We start from the raw sequence: 18,276 nt of genomic DNA on the forward strand, positions 1-18,276 counted from the left end.
ACAGATGAATGGATAGAAATGAAACGTTCCATACATGGATGGATAGATGTATATAGTAATTAGATAGCCATATATATCTATATATAGTAGATAACATATAGTTATGGATTGGATAGGTAGGATACACAGAAAACATAGGTGGACACTTAGTACATAATAAATGAGTTGCATTTGACGGATATATATATATATATATATATATATATATATATATATATATATATATATATATATATATATATGTGTGTGTGTGTGTGTGAGATGGATGGAGATTTTTACATATAGTATAAACATATATATATATATTACATACCGTATACATAAAATAACTAGCATAGATAGATAAAGATGCACATACATAGATCGAAAGATGGATATAAATGGCACACATTGATATGTATATAGATGTAATATACGGTACACATTGAGATATATATATATATATTTATATACACATATATACACACAAATATATATATATATATATATACACACACACACAGATATATATCACACATTGATAGATGAATACATATAATATATGGTCCACATTGGTGTGTATGTGTAATATATATATATATATATATATATATATATATATATATATATATATATATATATTCATACATTGATAGATTAATAGATAGAGAGATACATAGATGAATAGATATAATATGCAGCCTATATTGGGGGATATGTATAATGAATAGAAATGGATGGGGCAGTGTAATAATCACATGGATGTGTTATGTCATCTGACATTGATGTGTGCTCTGTACACAGGATCGCATTGTCTGTATGGTGACCTGTGAGGCTTCGTGATATGACACCGGGTTGACTTGGCATCTGTCCTGGAATGACACGAGTTGCTGCACTGGACCCCGGCATTCCCCGCACTGCTGAGGTCCCGTCCCCGTCTGGATTTACCGTCTCCCTAGTGGACATGTGTCATCCGCTGTGTCTGCACTAGACCGTACGGCCTGGAGAGCAGCGGGTGTCTGTATGGGCCGCTCTCATTGATGGTTCTGTGGAGTTGTATCTGTAGCGATAGAAGTAACGAAGGGTTAGTAGGAGACCGCCATGAAAGAGAAGTCCAAGAACGCTGCCCGGACTAGACGGGAGAAGGAGAACAGCGAGTTCTATGAACTGGCCAAACTATTGCCCCTGCCCTCCGCCATCACTTCCCAGCTGGACAAGGCGTCCATAATCCGCCTGACCACCAGCTATCTAAAGATGAGAGTAGTCTTCCCTGAAGGTAGGTGCTGCCCACTTATTCGTCAGCGCTCAGCTCCTCTCTTATGTTATAGTGTTAGGCTGCGAACATTGTGCCCCTAATTCATGTGCCCACAACCCCCCAATGCAAGACACCATTCACTGCAGACTGCCCGATACTACACACTCTCTACCCATAAACCGCTGCCACCTGTACATACAATGCATATACCTATGCTACTACTATACATACACCGCTGTCACCTGTACATACACATACAGTACATATATTACTACCATGCCTATACCAGTGTCACCTGTACATACACATACAGTACATATATTACTACCATGCCTATACCAGTGTCACCTGTACATACACATACAGTGCATATATATATATATATATATATATATATATATATATATATATATATATAGCAGTGCAACCTGTACATAAATATACAATGCATATATCTATACTACTACTATACATACACTGCTGCCACATATACATACACAAACAGTGCTTATATTTTAGGACTACTATACATACACCGCTGCCACATGTACATACACATACAGTGGATATACCTATACATATATTGCTACTATATGTATACCAGTGGCATCTGTAAAAACACATACACTTCATACACCTATACTACTACTATACATACACCGCTGCCACCTGTACATACACATACAGTGGATATACCTATACATATATTACTACTATACATATACCAGTGCCACCTGTAAAAACACATACACTGCATATACCTATACTAATGCTATACATACACCCGTGCCACCTCTATATACACATATGGTGCATATGCATATACTACTACTATACATACACCAGTGCCACCTGTACATACACATACAGTCATACAGTGCATATACCTATACATATACCAGTTCCACCTGTACATACACATATGGTGCATATACCTATACATATACTACTACTTTATATATACCAGTGCCACCTGTACATACATATATGGTGCATATACCTATACATATACTACTACTTTATATATACCAGTGTCACCTGTACATACACATAAAGTGCATATACATATACTAGTGCCACCTGTACATACACATACAGTGCATATACCTATACATATACCATTACTATACATACACATAAAGTACATATACCTATACCTATACTATTACTGTACACATACCAGTGCTACCCGCTCACAACACACCCAACTGGGGGATTTTTAATCGCTTCAATATAATTCTGTATTAAGACATATGGAAGTATCAACTGCTGCCAACAATATGGCACTCATCGATGAAGTCACTCTATTTATGTGATCGGGTTATCTTTCTATCATAGATTTGTTATTGTTTTATTCTTTGTTCTGAAGAAAAACTCAATTATTGAAGTTCTCTCTGACTCTAAATATATGTATGCAGTAAATAGGACGCATTATTTTCTGTTATAAAGGCAATAGGAACTAGCATTGTTCATTATAATTTCTATAATTTGTTTGTGTCGATGGATGGACACACACACACACACAGACATATATATATATCTATATATATATATATATATATATATATATATATATATATATCGCATGTCTCTGGTAATATGTATGCATGACTGATGAGTAGATAATGTGTAGGTGATTTGGTAAATATAACATTGCTAGTGTGGGCTGTTGTAGTGTACTGGCTGCTGATATTAGATAGACCTCTGCACAGTCTACAATGCATGTTCCCATTAGTGATGATTTGTCGGCTCTGCCGGTCTCAGTGGGCTTCTTTTCTGCGTGATTTCCAGCAGATCTGGCTAATTATTGCCGCCTATGTAGCTGCCTGTGATCAGAGGAAGCATATGGTGCAGCATGCAGGGCTGTACGTGAAAGAACAGCAGCTCAGTGTCCGTGGGTGCCCAGAGAATAATACCCCAGTCCTCCAGGGGATACACAGTCTGGCGCGGGGCAACGAAGCTCTCCACTCACTATGCTAATGCATGCACAATGCCACGGCACCCAATTATTATCCTCAAATCCTGAAAGGAATCTACAGGTCATTCATCGTCCGGAGTCCTGATCCTCGTATAGTCAAGAACTAAGCACAAGGCAAATACTCGCCTAAAACTGTACAAATACAATAAGCTACCTCCAGGATTCACACATCTGAAGCTGAACGATGCCAGAAAAAAAATCCCAATAGACATGATAGATGGGAAGTATGTATCAAAGTGTGTACCTAAACCCCGGAAACCAATACAACATCCAACGTCCTTTTTTACTAAATAATACAAAGAACAGGTAAAACCCCGCCATGAACCTAAAACATTTAGAAATGGTACACTAAAGTCTTTCGTGCATACCTCTATGCGCACACACACATATGTGCAGGTAATTGCTGGAGTCTCACCTTGCAACTGGTTGCACTGCTATGAACAGCGATAATGTAATAATTCTACTAATTACATTTATACTAAATATAAAATACTAGCACGAATATAAACACTTCTAGCAAGTAATGGGATTGCTAATAATAACACTTCTGATAGCAGTAACAATAATGAAATTGCTACTAATAAGGGTGCTAATAACAGTAATGCTAGCACTAGTAATGAAAACAACACTACTAACAATAACAATAATTCTGATAATAAACTGCTACTCGCACTACTACTACTACTACTACTACTAATAAAGGTATTGATACCAATGGTGATTCTAGAACTGCTAACCAGTACTACTAATATTTCTTATGCACATGAAATAAAGGGAGCTCTGCAGTTCTTCTCTCAGCTCTCCATCAGACACACGTGGTGCCCTATGCACTATTGTTTGCCAGGAGAGGTGAGGAGGGGGTGAGTGTCCTGTTACAATGTTTATTCTCCCTGCACAAATTTTTCTCATCTCCAGGCCTTTTCTCTGGCCACTTTCACTAATCCCTAGTTTTTCATGTGGGCTTATGTACTGATGTACTGGACACAGCTTCTGTTAGAACAGTTAGAAGTTGAGATTTATGTGCGTGCAGCAGCAACTCTAGTACGTTTATAAGTCACACTACAGAACATGTATAGTACGTGTATACGACCTCCCAACCATATACGCTGCCGACACAGAAGCAATGAGTATGTTAGCATAACTGCTCATACATAGAGAGGACGATATAATAGCTGGTCATACACTGGTCAGTAATGACATATTGCTCCTTAATATGAGAGCAGTACATATAGGTGAATAACGTCGCAGTAACTGTTACTTATACAGAGGTCTATATATGTGTATATACATACACAGAATGCATCTAGCATATTGAATGCCATATAATGTGATATCAAATATTCACTGTGACACTATCTCACGATTTATCCTGATACTGTTTGGAAACTTACTTTACAGATTACAGAAATAGCACGTGTTTCTTAGACGAGTATCTATCTATCTATCTATCTATCTATCTATCTATCTATCTATCTATCTATCTATCTATCTATCTATCTATCTATCTATCTATCTATCATATAGTTTGGTGGGGTCATTTCCAGTATTTGCGCTGTATGAACAGTATTGTAGCATGCAGTGTATTCGATTCAGATGAATATCAAACATTTGCTCAAAGTTTATGTACAGAGGATATAAAGGATATAAAGAGAATTTATTAAACACTATTTAACTATCTTAAACACATAAAATACTTAAGTATGAAAAAGGAACAGAATCATGCAATACAACGAAATACATAAAGTCAATGTAGATGAACGTATGAGACCCTGCAGTCAAACCCGTCACCCACACGAGTCTATCTGAAAACTGTCCCGGCTGCGTAGCATAATGGATAATACTTGTTTATTATTTATATAATCATTGTTATTAAGAATATAAACAAGTCATTAAATCTATCATATTCATCATTGTGGACTATATATTTAAAGATATTACCGGAACGAACTGATAGTGTCATTATTATTATAAAACAGGAATACATTTGTACCATTATTACTGAGGACACCGATGCTTACTTTACATGTGCACGGGCTTTAATTTGTGGCTTTGCGGTTTCACCGCCTATTGTCAGCAGCTATCCGGCGTTATATTTACATACGGAGTGTTATCTTCTGTTTTATCTGGTAGGTTTATAGGTTTACGGGGTTTGCAAGTTGGAAAATCTATCTATCTATCTATCTATCTATCTATCTATCTATCTATCTATCTATCTATCTATCTATCTATCTATCTGTCTGTCTGTCTGTCTGTCTGTCTGTCTGTCTATCTATCTATCTCTTGTGTAAGGAATATATATATATATATATATATATATATATATATATATATATGTATGATTTTTTATTATCTTTTTTGGTAACAGTAATTGTAAATCTGAGCCCTCAAATCTTTACCTTTTTAAAGGAGACACATGATTTGGTCAGTTATATTTTATTGAGCTATTGCACTAATTGAAGTATATGCGCTTGTATAGAGGTTACTCTTGTATTAAGTCTGGTGATTTCTACCTGTCTTGTTGTATATAGAGCAGCAGTCGGTCTATATATATATATGCAGCACCTCCCCTTGGTTTAGCTGTTTGCTTTGAACAGTTGACTAGTTGACTGGTATTGTGTTCTGTCATGCGTTACTTAGCATTTAATGCCAACTTGTTGTCTGCATCATTGTTACTCCTGCAGAATGTTACTTGTTGCCCTGAATCTCTGTTAATATTCCAAAGATTGTCCACCATATGTTTTGTAAATCACATTTATTTCTAAATCTAAATGAAGGATTCCTCCTTGTGTCTCTATATTCAGATGTAAGTGAGATCCATGTCATAAATATTACAAAAATCTGTAATTAACCCTAAAGTCACTGTAATGCCACTTTTACAGGGTAGTATTTTGGTGACTATTTGCATCCCTATTTGTGCCATGAAAATCTTTCCATCATATGTTTTCTCTCTGTAGCTACCATTCCTAGTTTTGTCTTACAAATACTGATGCAAAATACTGAACAAAATATGCAAATGTGAAAGTGGTCTAAGATCCAGAGCAACAGAGTTTTCATATGACTATGAGCTTCACAACTATTTCCAGCTAAAAAGTATTTCCATTCCTCAAAGTATGTTTCACCTTATCCAGTTAATATTGCAGTATTCTGGCTATAGCAGGAAATATCACATGGAAATGTTGCAGCAATGTGATGTAGCCACTGACAAGCTATACTCCTTACTGATGGACCTTTCACATGGGACAGAATAGGCCGCATGATGCACCGTAAACTGCTGTAAATTCAGCACCAAAATCTACAGGCTGCCTGTGGATTTTGATACAGAATTGAAAATGGATTAAAACGTGCCCACAATTCTGCATTAAAATCAACAGTTAGAGCTACGAATTTTGGTGTGGAATTCCGCAGCTGCGTATTTATCTGTGTTCTGTGGTGTAATTCTGTCCCATGTGAAAAGTCCCTAAGCCTGTGTTCTCATTCATGAGTTGTGTCCAGATAGTGTTTTCACGGAAATAACTGACACCATTATGGTGTATTTTAGCACTGGTTGGGGATTCATAGCAGGACAGAAAAACACTGCATGCAACATTTTTTTGTCTGGTGCAGGGATGCATCTGCCATCAAAATTGATGCGTCCAATGCCCTGAAGTATCCCAAAGAAAGCTATGGGATATGTTCTCATATCAGTACCCGGTGGCTCTTCAGTACCACACCGAAGGGTGAAAAAAGCCAGAAAACTGGACATTTGAGAACCTGTCCTAAGGCTTCTTTCACAAATACTTTGTGTGTTTTTTTCTAGTTTGTAAAGAGCAACATGACTTTCACACATTTTTTTAAAAACTTTCTTTTTGGTGTTCTATTCAGGCATTTTTTCCCCTATAGATAAGCCTATGAAAAAATGCCTGAAAAAATACCGCCATACTAAGCACATGCTGTGTTTTGCAAAAAAAAAAAAAAAATACCGTAGTCCCAAAAATACACTCAAAGTGAAGAAGAACGCTACAAAACCCCCCACTACACTGTTGGCAGTGCATTTCATAACTCCCTAGAGATAACATCTGGCTATGGTATTTTTTATAAAAAAAAGCATAGCAAAGAACACTAGGAAAAACTTTGTAAAAATGCGTTGTTTTTTTTTCTAAAAGCGCTACATCGGAAAGCACTCTTCAGTAGCTTATGTATGCTTATCAACATTCTAGTACTTTTCTACATGAAAAAAAATACAAGAAACAGCAGCTGCAGCAGTAACACAGCCATGAGAACAGTGCAAGTCTCCCTTTCTGATAAATCCTAATTACCGAGCTACATTTCACCTCTGTGATACTGCACATGGGGGTATTTATTTTTCTAGATTGAAATTCCACTATACCTAGGAATCAGAACACCTTTCCCAGTTTGGAAGCTATATTTTCATTGTTTCCTTTACATTGCAGTAGTTGGATACAGACCCAGTTTATCCTGCCACAAGGAAGCGTATAGTATTTTCTAAATAACCCAAAAACAAAATAAAATAAATTCTGCATAATGTATTTCTAGTTTCTGTCAGGGCTCATGCATATGTGTGCAGCGGTCAGGCTCAGTTTCCTCTGGCTATTCAAATAAAAGGTGTAGTGAAACAAGAATAATATAGGAATCCGTTATTTTCAGTTTTGCTTTTTTTCACTGCAAAAGTGTCTGTCATTAGCGCCAAAAGTCTCTAAGAGCTGTTGTTCCTTCTTGATGGGCAAAACACCATGTATGGATTCACTGTGCTCATGAAAAGGTTTTAAGAGGACCTGTCACCTCGCCTGATGTGTCCATTTTAGTAAATACTTGTATTCCCTATAAAACAAGAGTCCGTTTTGTGCTATTCCCCAGTTTTACCTCCTAGAAATTAATGAGTAAATTCTCAGCTGAGTGTTACCGGTTGGGGGTTTGTCCCTACATAATCTCACAATGTTCAATCAGAGCTGACAGCATCAGACTGTGTAGGGACATGGCTCCTTGACAAATGAAATGGTAACACCCAGCTATCAATATATTCATAGATTTCTAAGAGGAATAACAGAGGGATATCGCAACAAAGAGTTGTGGGAAAATCTGCTTCAGACTTGTTATGTAATGAGGAATAGAAGTATTTTCTAAAACAGACTTGTCAAGAAATGTGACAGGTCCTCTTTAAATACAGGTAAAGGTAAGTGACCACCCACCTAATATACTGTATATGTAAACAAGCATTAAAAAAACATATGTTATATTTTTTATATCATTTTTAAATCTATATATAAAGGGGTTGTGTCAAGTTATAAAGTTATCCCCTATCTACAGGATAAGTGTACAAGGGCTAGGCAATCTCTGGCATGCAAAATGAAATGAATGGAGCGGTGGCGTAGCATACATGCGTTTCCTCATTCCCATTCATGCAGGGACTTTTGAAGCCACTATTCTTGGGATCAGTGGGAGTCCTAGCAGTTGGACCTCCATTGATCATAAAGTTATCCCCTATCCTGTGTATAGGGGATCTTTTTATAATTTTGCACAACCCCTTTAAAGGATCACTCCAATCATTTTTTTTCATTTATTATGAAACTAGTCCCCCAGTATATATAAGTCAGCTAGTATTACCTTGGTTTGTTATTCCTTTTTATCTGAAACCTCCTAGAATCCTCTTCTTCAGGTAGGTCATGTGATCTCATTTTGACGACCTCAGAATTACTTGGCTTTATGTGGTCTCAAGGAGTCGTTGATGAACTGATGGAGTTAACCATATATGTTCTGCATGGGGGAAGGACAGAATCTCTTATCAGTTACTTATTATGATTCCACAGCTTCTGTCAAACAGTTATAATGAAGAAGATCACAGCTCATTCTTCTGACTGTATACTTAAAGGTCTGTAGCTTATTTAGGTGAATATACAGAGTAGTGATAATCACATTGTCCTCCCTGCAGGCAGTGATGGTACTGGTTCTAGCTGGTCATGTGATTCTATGCTGATGCATGATGGGAAAGCTAGAACAGCATAGAGGAGATAAAGCAGGGAGAAATTTCAGCATGAAAATTGTGCCCGATAAGCATCAGACAGGAGATTGCACTGCACTGCGTGGAAGTGACTGCAATATGCATAGGAGATGTCCAAAGTGTGACAGGCAAATGTGATTTCATTGGAGTGGTCTTTGAAGGCTGCGTTTACATGTAAAGCCTCTTTTTCAGTGGATGACTGTCTGGCACTGAAGCACCCGATATCTGTCTCATTGATAATTGCTCCTGCTCTCTTACACAGGAGCGATCATTGCTCAGTAAATGGAGGTGGAGCGGGCCTGCGATCGTTCTGGGCCTGATTGCCTCCATTCACAGGAAACGGGCAATTATTCATAGATGAACGACTGCCTTTTCAACTGAATGATGCAAAGACAGACCAGGGATGATTTTATGGTGTGCATGAAAGATCCGATCAGCTATTATTGCTGATTAGTCTTTCACTGCATGCGTTTGCACTGCACAATTATTGTGTAAACTGCTTGATCTAATGAGCGATTTGCATGATAATTTTCCTGTATAAAAGGGGCTTAACAGTTCTGTCTTGCTAGTTTTTTTCATGCCTGAACTACACTCAACTGAAGACATTTTTTGTACTGGTTCATCATCAACAGCCGGACATGACCAGATACAGTAACTCTGTATTAAGCATTTTTAGGCTGAAATCAAATAATTTTATGTATGAGATGGACACAACTGATAAAAATTTTGGACACTTTAAACATTGTTTCAGCACCCACAGCCTGAAATAGACAGATGGACAGAAAAATGCTGCATGCAGCACTTTATCTGTTTGGTGCAGGAAGACATCCAAATGGTGCCAAAATTGCTTCCGTAGGAAAGCATAGGATCAGTTCTGACTTTGGTTTACCTCTGCCATTTCACTACAATTCTGGACAAGAAAAAAAACGAATGGAGCAGGAAGTTGTCCGGCATCATAATTGTTGACCTCGGACAAATCATGGTTCCCGTAGGAAGCTTTGGGATTAGTTTAGTCACTTGTTTTCCTCTGGTGGTTTTGTGTTATGCCAGAGGAAATCAAGACACAGGGTCAACTGTTTGTGAATGAGTCTTAAGCCCAATGTCCACGTGCGGATTTTAATTATAAAATCTGTGCGTGTCTCCTGTGCGGGAGATCTGCACCTCTTGCCACCCATAGTGTTGCAGCATGCTCCATTTTCCTGAGGGTCCCACAGCGACAGCTTTCATTAAAGTCAATTAATCCGTGGCACTGTGGACGTGCCACGGATCCGCAGGAAAGCAGGATTTTTTTCAAATAGAAAAAAAGGCACTGCGCATGCGCCGGGCGCATCGGACGGCACGCCCGGACACATCTGCCGTGCTGAAAAACGAAGATTCGTCCATCACAGAGGGGACCCACGCCGGATCTGGAGAGGTAGGAAGCTGCCTTTCTTCGGTCATGTCTGCAGGCATGCACGATTTCCACTGTGGGATTCAGCAGTGGAATCCGTGCATGCAAGTGGACACGAGGCCTTAGTGTGTTATCATTGACATGCTAACAGATCAATTTTACCCTGTAACTTTGAAGAGACAGAAAACCTAATATTTCTGGAGGATTTCTTATCATATTATATATTATATAAATTTTAGATGATTTCCCTATGGAGACATATAGAAATGGCTCTATGGAGTTAACTAATGGTTGCTCAGCCAGAGAGGATTTCTTGCCTATGTTTCAGCACCTAGTAAGCTGGGTTTGCATTTGTCCATCACTCTGGAGTAGTGTTCCTCCAGCGTGGTTGTGCAGGATCAAAAAATATTGACTGCAGCGTTTTTTGATCTGACTAGTTGACAAGTCCAATGCCATTTCCTATTTGAGCCTTTGGAGTGCTGAAGTGGACACTGGATGTCTTCACTTGGGGTAGCTTTACACTCTCTCTGGATCATTGGATATATGTCAACCTAGTTATTTTGGATGTCAGGAAACTGCTTCCCTGGATGGCTCTGCAGAGAAAGCTGCTGCCTCTCCAGGAGAGACAGTGGACATAATGTACAAAAACTACGGTTACAAAAAGTGTCAATATTGTTCATTGTAACCAATGGGAGTACTGCTTTCATTTTTGAACCTAGTTTTGAGACTTTTTCTACAAGATTTCAACTAGCCCTCATTGCCATTACCAAGATGAAAATCTGTCCTGCTCATGTGATGATCACAAAGGTACATGGCTCCTTACAAAAGGAAAGCTTGATAACTGTACTGCAAGGCAGGGTTCACTTTTCATGAGTGCGTCTGGCTGGTTGTTTTCTTTTAGTATGAGTTGGATACAAATGGTGACACAGTTATATACTTTGTACATGTATCTAGTATACACCTGTGTGTCCATCACAGATTTCTACTTTCTGGAAGTAAACATTAAAATTTCCTATTTAAGAACTTCACGGGCACCACTACTGATTGGTTGTGACACTAGAGAGCCTGGGCCTGGTCTGGGGGAAGTGGGTGGTGTAGAGATATATACTTCCTTCACTTTCCTCTTGGCTCGAGATATCCCAAAATAAGTGGCACAAAATGACTTACTGTGAAAATATTTTTGCAGCTGTTGGGAATTGTTTACGCTGTATATGTCTGCATGAGAATGTATTAAATTTGTATCATAAAAAATTGGAGTTCTTAAGGAAAAATTAAGGGTGTTTGCATCTATTCATGCCCAAATTTCAGATTGGTCTTCCACTCATGTAGCCACACTGACTAGATTGAGGCTTACCCTTTGCAAGTGTTTGCAACACTATTGGACCCATCAGCATTCTTATTACACCCGTGAGGAAATACTTTACCAAGTACTAGGGTGCAGAAGAGCATTAGGTGTGAGCAATACAAGTAATTTATCGATAGGAGGTAGGAATGATTTATTTACTATAGGTAGGATAGCTTTTGAGGTATGATACAATTGGTGCATCTTGCTACACATGTAGATACTTTTGTCTAACTTTACACCTGCTATTGCTTGCCTTTGTGCCAAACTTTTGATGCAATATTGGTGCACTGCTTTGCATGTTAACCCATGCTCCCTTGCTGCTTAGCCATTACCCCTTTGCTCTAAGTGACTAATGATGCGTGACCAATCATGCATTTTGGCGCAAATTGATTCATGTATTATCTTTGGTGACTGGTGAACATTATAAAAAAATGTGAGAATCATTTTTTTTCTGCTACACTCTATGATAAAAATTAATATAAATGAAATACTAAGTTAGTTAAGCAGCCAACTGTTAAGTAGAAAATCTTGCACTGACCTGGAGTTACAATCTGGATTAGGTAAGAGCTAGACTTTTATTTCTGTAGACTTTTAGTGCTACACGACAACTTTGGTTGTGTGACATCAAGTGTCAGGCATTGCACAGCCAATAAATTTGTGTGACTTGTTGTTGCTTAGAAAAATAGAAATAATCAGGACTGTGTCAGCTGTTTAGTCGTTCACACCCTCGGTGACCCTAAAGGTGAGCTCCTCGATGTTTTTCGGTTTTGCGCTGCTTCTTTTAGTTGTGTGATATTCATGCCAGTATCAGCTCTGACCTTATCAGTCATTGTTTCCTTTGGCAGCCAGGTCTTCTTTTGCCACTGATCTGTCCAAGCATTATAGATTTTTCTAGCGACTCTGCTCGCATTACACGGCCAAAACACGTGAGTCTGAGTCTGGTCATCTTGCCCTCCAGTGATTTATCGGGTCCTATATGATTCAGGACTTTTCTGTTTGTTACTCTCGCCATCCAGGGCATATACAGCAGCTTTCAACAGCACCACAGCTGAAACGCATCAATCCTCCTTCTCTCAGCTTTTTTCGCAGTCCCGCTTTCACATCCATACATGGTTATGGGGAAGATGGTGGTTTGCACTATCCTGCATTTAGTTGCTATGCCGATATCCTTACTTTTCCAAATTTTGTCCATATTTAGCATTGTGCTTCGCCCCAATGCCATCCTACATTTTATCTCTGGCATAGATTCTCCATCCTGGTCAATTTTTGAGCCAAGAAAGATGAAGTCTTGCATGCATTCTATGGCCTAGTTGTCGATTTTGAGTTGAATTTGCCCATTTTTGAACATTTACAATGTCCTTGCACTTTTTAACTGCAAATTAATATATGTATAGCAAAGTACGATACAATGTTGATAATCTGGCATCCTCAGAAATGGCAAAGTGCTGGAAATTCAAACTACTGAAATAGCATGCAATCAGGTATTGGAGGAAGCCTTCATGACTAAATATACCTGACCAGGGAAATAGAAGATGCTGTTAACCTACTGGATAATTATCAAATCCAGAATGGGACTATTTCTGTAATAAGAAAATGGAAATACTAAGGTCATTTGACATGCCTCTCTGGTCCTTCAAATGCAAGTTTTCAAGGTGTTCTGTTTACTATAGATCATTAACATCAGAGGAAATACAATGCTGCATGTTACTGGACTGTACAGGAGATGCCAAAGGAATTGCCAAAGGAAGCCTCCATCTCTTACATCACTTCCAGCTCTACAGCTATTGGCTGAAAATTCACCTCACAAACTTTCTGCATGGTACACCGCTTGCATGAACTATAAACACAATACAGTTACTACTGAAAGCTCTCTTCTGTATTTTAGCAACTTCTTCCTACATTTGGATCAGAAATTTGAGCAAGAAGTGAAGCAATGGATTTTCACTACCACCTATGGCCATTATTACAAACGTATTAAGTGAAGCAAAACAGTAGCCACAGACCTATCTTGTTGCATATCAACTGAGGAGTAAAGGGTGACTGTTGGTCCATGTAAAATGAGCAAGAACAGTTCAATTGTCAAAGTTACTTGGTTTTTAACCTACCTAAAAACAAGTGACTGTTGGCAACGGGAAGAGATGTATGGCACACTCTGTCTCCAATCAATGGGTAGTCGTTGCTCCTGTGTGAAAGCACAATAAGCACCAACAACTATCCTGTGTAAAACTCCTATAAGAATAGTCTGTTCTGTAGAGAAAATGTTTCAGCAGTTATCTCATTATCATCATAGGCTGGATTGCAATAAATTGTTAACACCTTGATATAGATAACTCAAGAACTACTAATCACAATAGGTCACAGGGTATTTATTCTCCCTCCCTGCAGAATGGCCTCTGCAGAGTTCACATAGCGTGCCTAAAATAGTATCCCATAGAAGTCAATGGGTCAGCTCTTGTCCATTATGTGAATGGCTCAAATGTCACCAAGTGTATTTAGTTATAGGTCAGGCAATATGGCAACCCATTAATCATGTACAGACAGTAAAATAAAAAAAAATCTACAATCAGAAAATAAACACAGATTCGAAAATTGGAAAATGTTTCACTATCTGGTTTTAATTAGTAAGAAAAATATAGATGATATATTCCCTTTAATATGTAGCATATATTTTCCCATAAAAACAAACAAACATTCTGTTACATTTTTAGTCTAAAAAGGGGTATGTAAAAGTGATTTCCACTCATTGAAGAAAAATCGCAGCATGCTCAATTTCAATGCGGATTCTACACAGACAGCTTCCATTAAATAACATCAAGGGAAGGTCTAGCGATGACGAGGGAAAAGCAGGAATTAAAAAAAAAGAAAAAAAAAAGGGGGAACTGCACATGTCCGATGGCTCACCCTGCGGACCATCCGTAATTTAAAAAAAAGAAAAAGAATGTCAGGTATGTGCGGATGCCGGCTGGGCACGGGGTTCCGGGGTTGGATTCTGCTGTGGGCTTCCACATGCAGAATCCAACCCGGTCGTGTACAGCCAGCCTTACACTGTGAGGATATTTACTAATGTTGCTATAGGTGAGAAAATCTGTACTGAGATTGTTCGGAATTAAGGCCCAGCAACTCTGACCTTGTATTAGCATCCTAGGGATCATGTGATGTCATATAGTTCACATGATGCATATAAATTGTGGCGCTATAATACTCTGAATTGTATACACAGCACTAAGTGTGTATAATGTGATCAAGATGGAAAACATAGGATAGCTCTTTTGGGTACACCGTTTCATGCTACACTGGTTACTCTTTTGTCTGTATAGAAAAATTACTGAATATTCAAATAGCCTAATGTTTAAAAGGGATCTAAAGTATTAGAGAAAAAAAAGCACACAAGGGATTGTTTGGGAAAACTGCATGCAAAATGTAGTTGGAGCAGAATGTTTATACTTGCTCAGGTTACAAAAAAATCTAATTTGCAATTGCTTTACATAATATGGGGTTAGCAGGATGATGATAATAGTAATAATAATCATCATCATCCAGAATCTTTTATCTTTTGTTAGTTTAACGCTTCTGAATAACATGCTTATGATTTTTGTGATTGTCTCCATCAAGCTTGTTGCTTGCTGTCGTCCTTTTTTCTTTATGGTGGCCCTGCATTCAGGAGCTCAAAACTGATACATTGATATAGAAAGCAATACCTACAGGGGATTATGGCCTGCTATTTATTTCCCTTCAGCACTTGCTTCTTGGCAGCTTTTTAGTTCAGGTCTCTTAGTACAGAGTTCTCATCTGTGACTAGAATTTAACTGCAGTGCTTAATCTGAAGTAGTCTTGGACACGCCCCTGTCTCATCATTGGTTCAGGCTGCAGAGAATGCAATCTTATAGCTTAGTAAATGACGGATCTCTGAGTCTCCCATGGGAAGACTCTGGCTATGTGTGCTGGATCGGTACACACAGTGCACTACTGTGTCACTACCTGTTCATACAACTATTGACTGAACATAACTTTGTACATGTGAACCTATCTTTCAGTTGTGCAACAATTTAGTGACTGAAAGGTACAACAGTTCTCATAGGAGACCCAGGTGTGTTTTCTAATGAATTATGTTAAAATAGGTCTGTAAACATACTAGCAATATATCACATGCCTCAATTAGTTCTAGTAAAAAAAGCGTGATTGAAGAATAAACTTGGGTTTATGCTGGTAATGATTGCCTTGCTCCAGACAAAAGAAACATTGATCTGGCTGGTGTAAGAACGCTGTCACATTGTCAATGGGTCAGACCTGCAGTGTGATCCTTTGTTGTCCTTTTAATAATCAGTCTATTAAATGTCTTTGTATCTCAGCTATGGAAAGGCCTTCTTAACCCTTTTCTTCTCCACCATTTCACTAGGCAGCAGACTAGTTCTGCCTCAAGCTATTGTGACAACTTGTGGAATTGGACAAATATCCTATTAAGGATAAATAGCAAATAAAACACAACCACTGAGCAAACATCCAATCCCTGCACTGGGACAATGTTATTCCAAAATATTTTCAACATGGAACATTCTGTTCAGGGCACTTACTCTCATGATCTATTATGTAACATAGTACCACTAATTTTTCAAAACTCACACTGCTTCATAGTATCTTCATTTCTTACTGTTCTTTTCTTCCGTGATCTGTTATTTCACCAGGTAATTTCGCAAAAGTGTTAAATATTATTTTTTCCCCATATTTGCCATGATTCTGAATTGTTTTTGAACTAGTATACAAAAAAATCTATCCATCTGTCTGTCTTTCATCTTATAATTTTAAGTGCTGCATTATTTGGTAGCCTGTGCCTTTAATGTAATGCCAGCAGTTTATATCAAGCTCAAAGCAATGTAATTCCTTAGTGTGATTGTTATGCTTGCACCTATAGTTCAAAAAGAACCATACATTGCATTTTTAAGTACACAGAGTGTACGTTGGTCCATAGGTGTATTTGTGAAACTGTTGAGAGTGAAGCCAGAGCATCAGCAGTATGAGATCCTAATGAATTGCCTTCCAAGGGTTAGCAACTGGGGATGAGATGCATATTGGCCCTGGTAAAGTAGCTGCAGCAATTTCCCAACTGTACAGAGCAGCCGGGTTCTTTCATTTTGCAGGACCTGGCCTAAATGATGCCTCTGGGATTAGGGCAATTTCAGCGGATCTGCTCCGCCTCATTTGGTTACTAATTGCTTTCTTGTTTTATAAATCGAAATCTCATTTTCAGGAAATTACAAAACCTGTGAAGCTAGTCCATTGAGGTAATCCGAGGGTCATGCTGTAGTTACAAGGGGATGCAGTGCCAAGGCTGCACTTTGCTACTGCAAAGTATAGTATTCAACATGCATGTCATATGTATACATCTACGGTATATTTTATATATATATATATATATATATATATATATGTATATATATATATATATATACACACGATAAAAGAAAGAGACAAAAGCTGTGGGGATTGAGGCTGAATGGGGCGGGGGGGATTATTGAGTGCTCCCCTTCAGTAAGCTGCTGGATTCTATTTGTAACTCATTATTCCTGCAGCCTCTTCACATTACTAGGGGATCTTTAGATCTACTTTTCACTATAATCCTGATGAAAGGGTTGGTGAGTTCCCATTTATTTTTTAAAGAGACTTAATCAAAGGATTTGTAAAATTTGCTGCGGTAGGTCAAGTGCAAAAATCACAATGTGAAAAGGAAATGTGTAGGATTCAGTTTACTGGAGTTCACCGATGAGCTGCATGTACATCATATAACGTGTACTAGTACGATATATGAAGGAACTGCTCAGTGTCCCCACTGTTATCATCATATGATATGACAGAGCCAGGAAGCAGCTTGTATTAATGACAGGCAACTCTGCGTGAAAGATGGACGGTGGAAACTGAAGTTGGTGTTAAACTGTAATGTGACTTGGTTACTGATTAACATCAAGCACTCTCTTCATTTCCTGTCTAGAGAGCCAGAGGAATGACTTTTCTCACCTAGAATTAATTAGCAAATCTGTCCCTGCACTGTTAAGATCATGCATGTCATATAGTGCCATACACTGTATATCTCAGTCACTGCTATAGTAATTGTCCTTTTATTTAAGCAGATAAATTGTCCTTAACAAGAACCAATCAAAGATATGGCAAGTTGATAGGTGCCCATTTACTTACATTTATGTCTTGCAATTATTGTGAGCTGTTTCATCCGAATGATCATGTGGATAATGGTTCTATCCCTCTTCTCAGTTTACATTAATACTAGCAGCACATCCCTTGTTTGCACAAGGGGATGTTCTACCGACAAGCAATGAATGTTATG

The 18,276-nt window shown here is 38.2% G+C and overlaps 1 protein-coding gene across 1 annotated transcript in view; it reads left to right on the plus strand.

Annotated features, from left to right (window-relative positions):
• Positions 1-964: 964 nt before the first annotated feature.
• SIM1 (SIM bHLH transcription factor 1) overlaps positions 965-18,276 on the plus strand; it is an 81,043-nt gene continuing 63,731 nt past the window's right edge. Inside the window, exon 1 of the mRNA XM_066591390.1 lies at positions 965-1,255. Within this exon, the coding sequence (XP_066447487.1) occupies positions 1,081-1,255 (175 nt within the window). The 5' untranslated portion in view covers positions 965-1,080. The remainder of the gene's footprint in view (positions 1,256-18,276) is intronic.

Source organism: Eleutherodactylus coqui, chromosome 1, assembly GCF_035609145.1.
Source record: "Eleutherodactylus coqui strain aEleCoq1 chromosome 1, aEleCoq1.hap1, whole genome shotgun sequence".
NCBI classification, from domain to species: domain Eukaryota; kingdom Metazoa; phylum Chordata; class Amphibia; order Anura; family Eleutherodactylidae; genus Eleutherodactylus; species Eleutherodactylus coqui.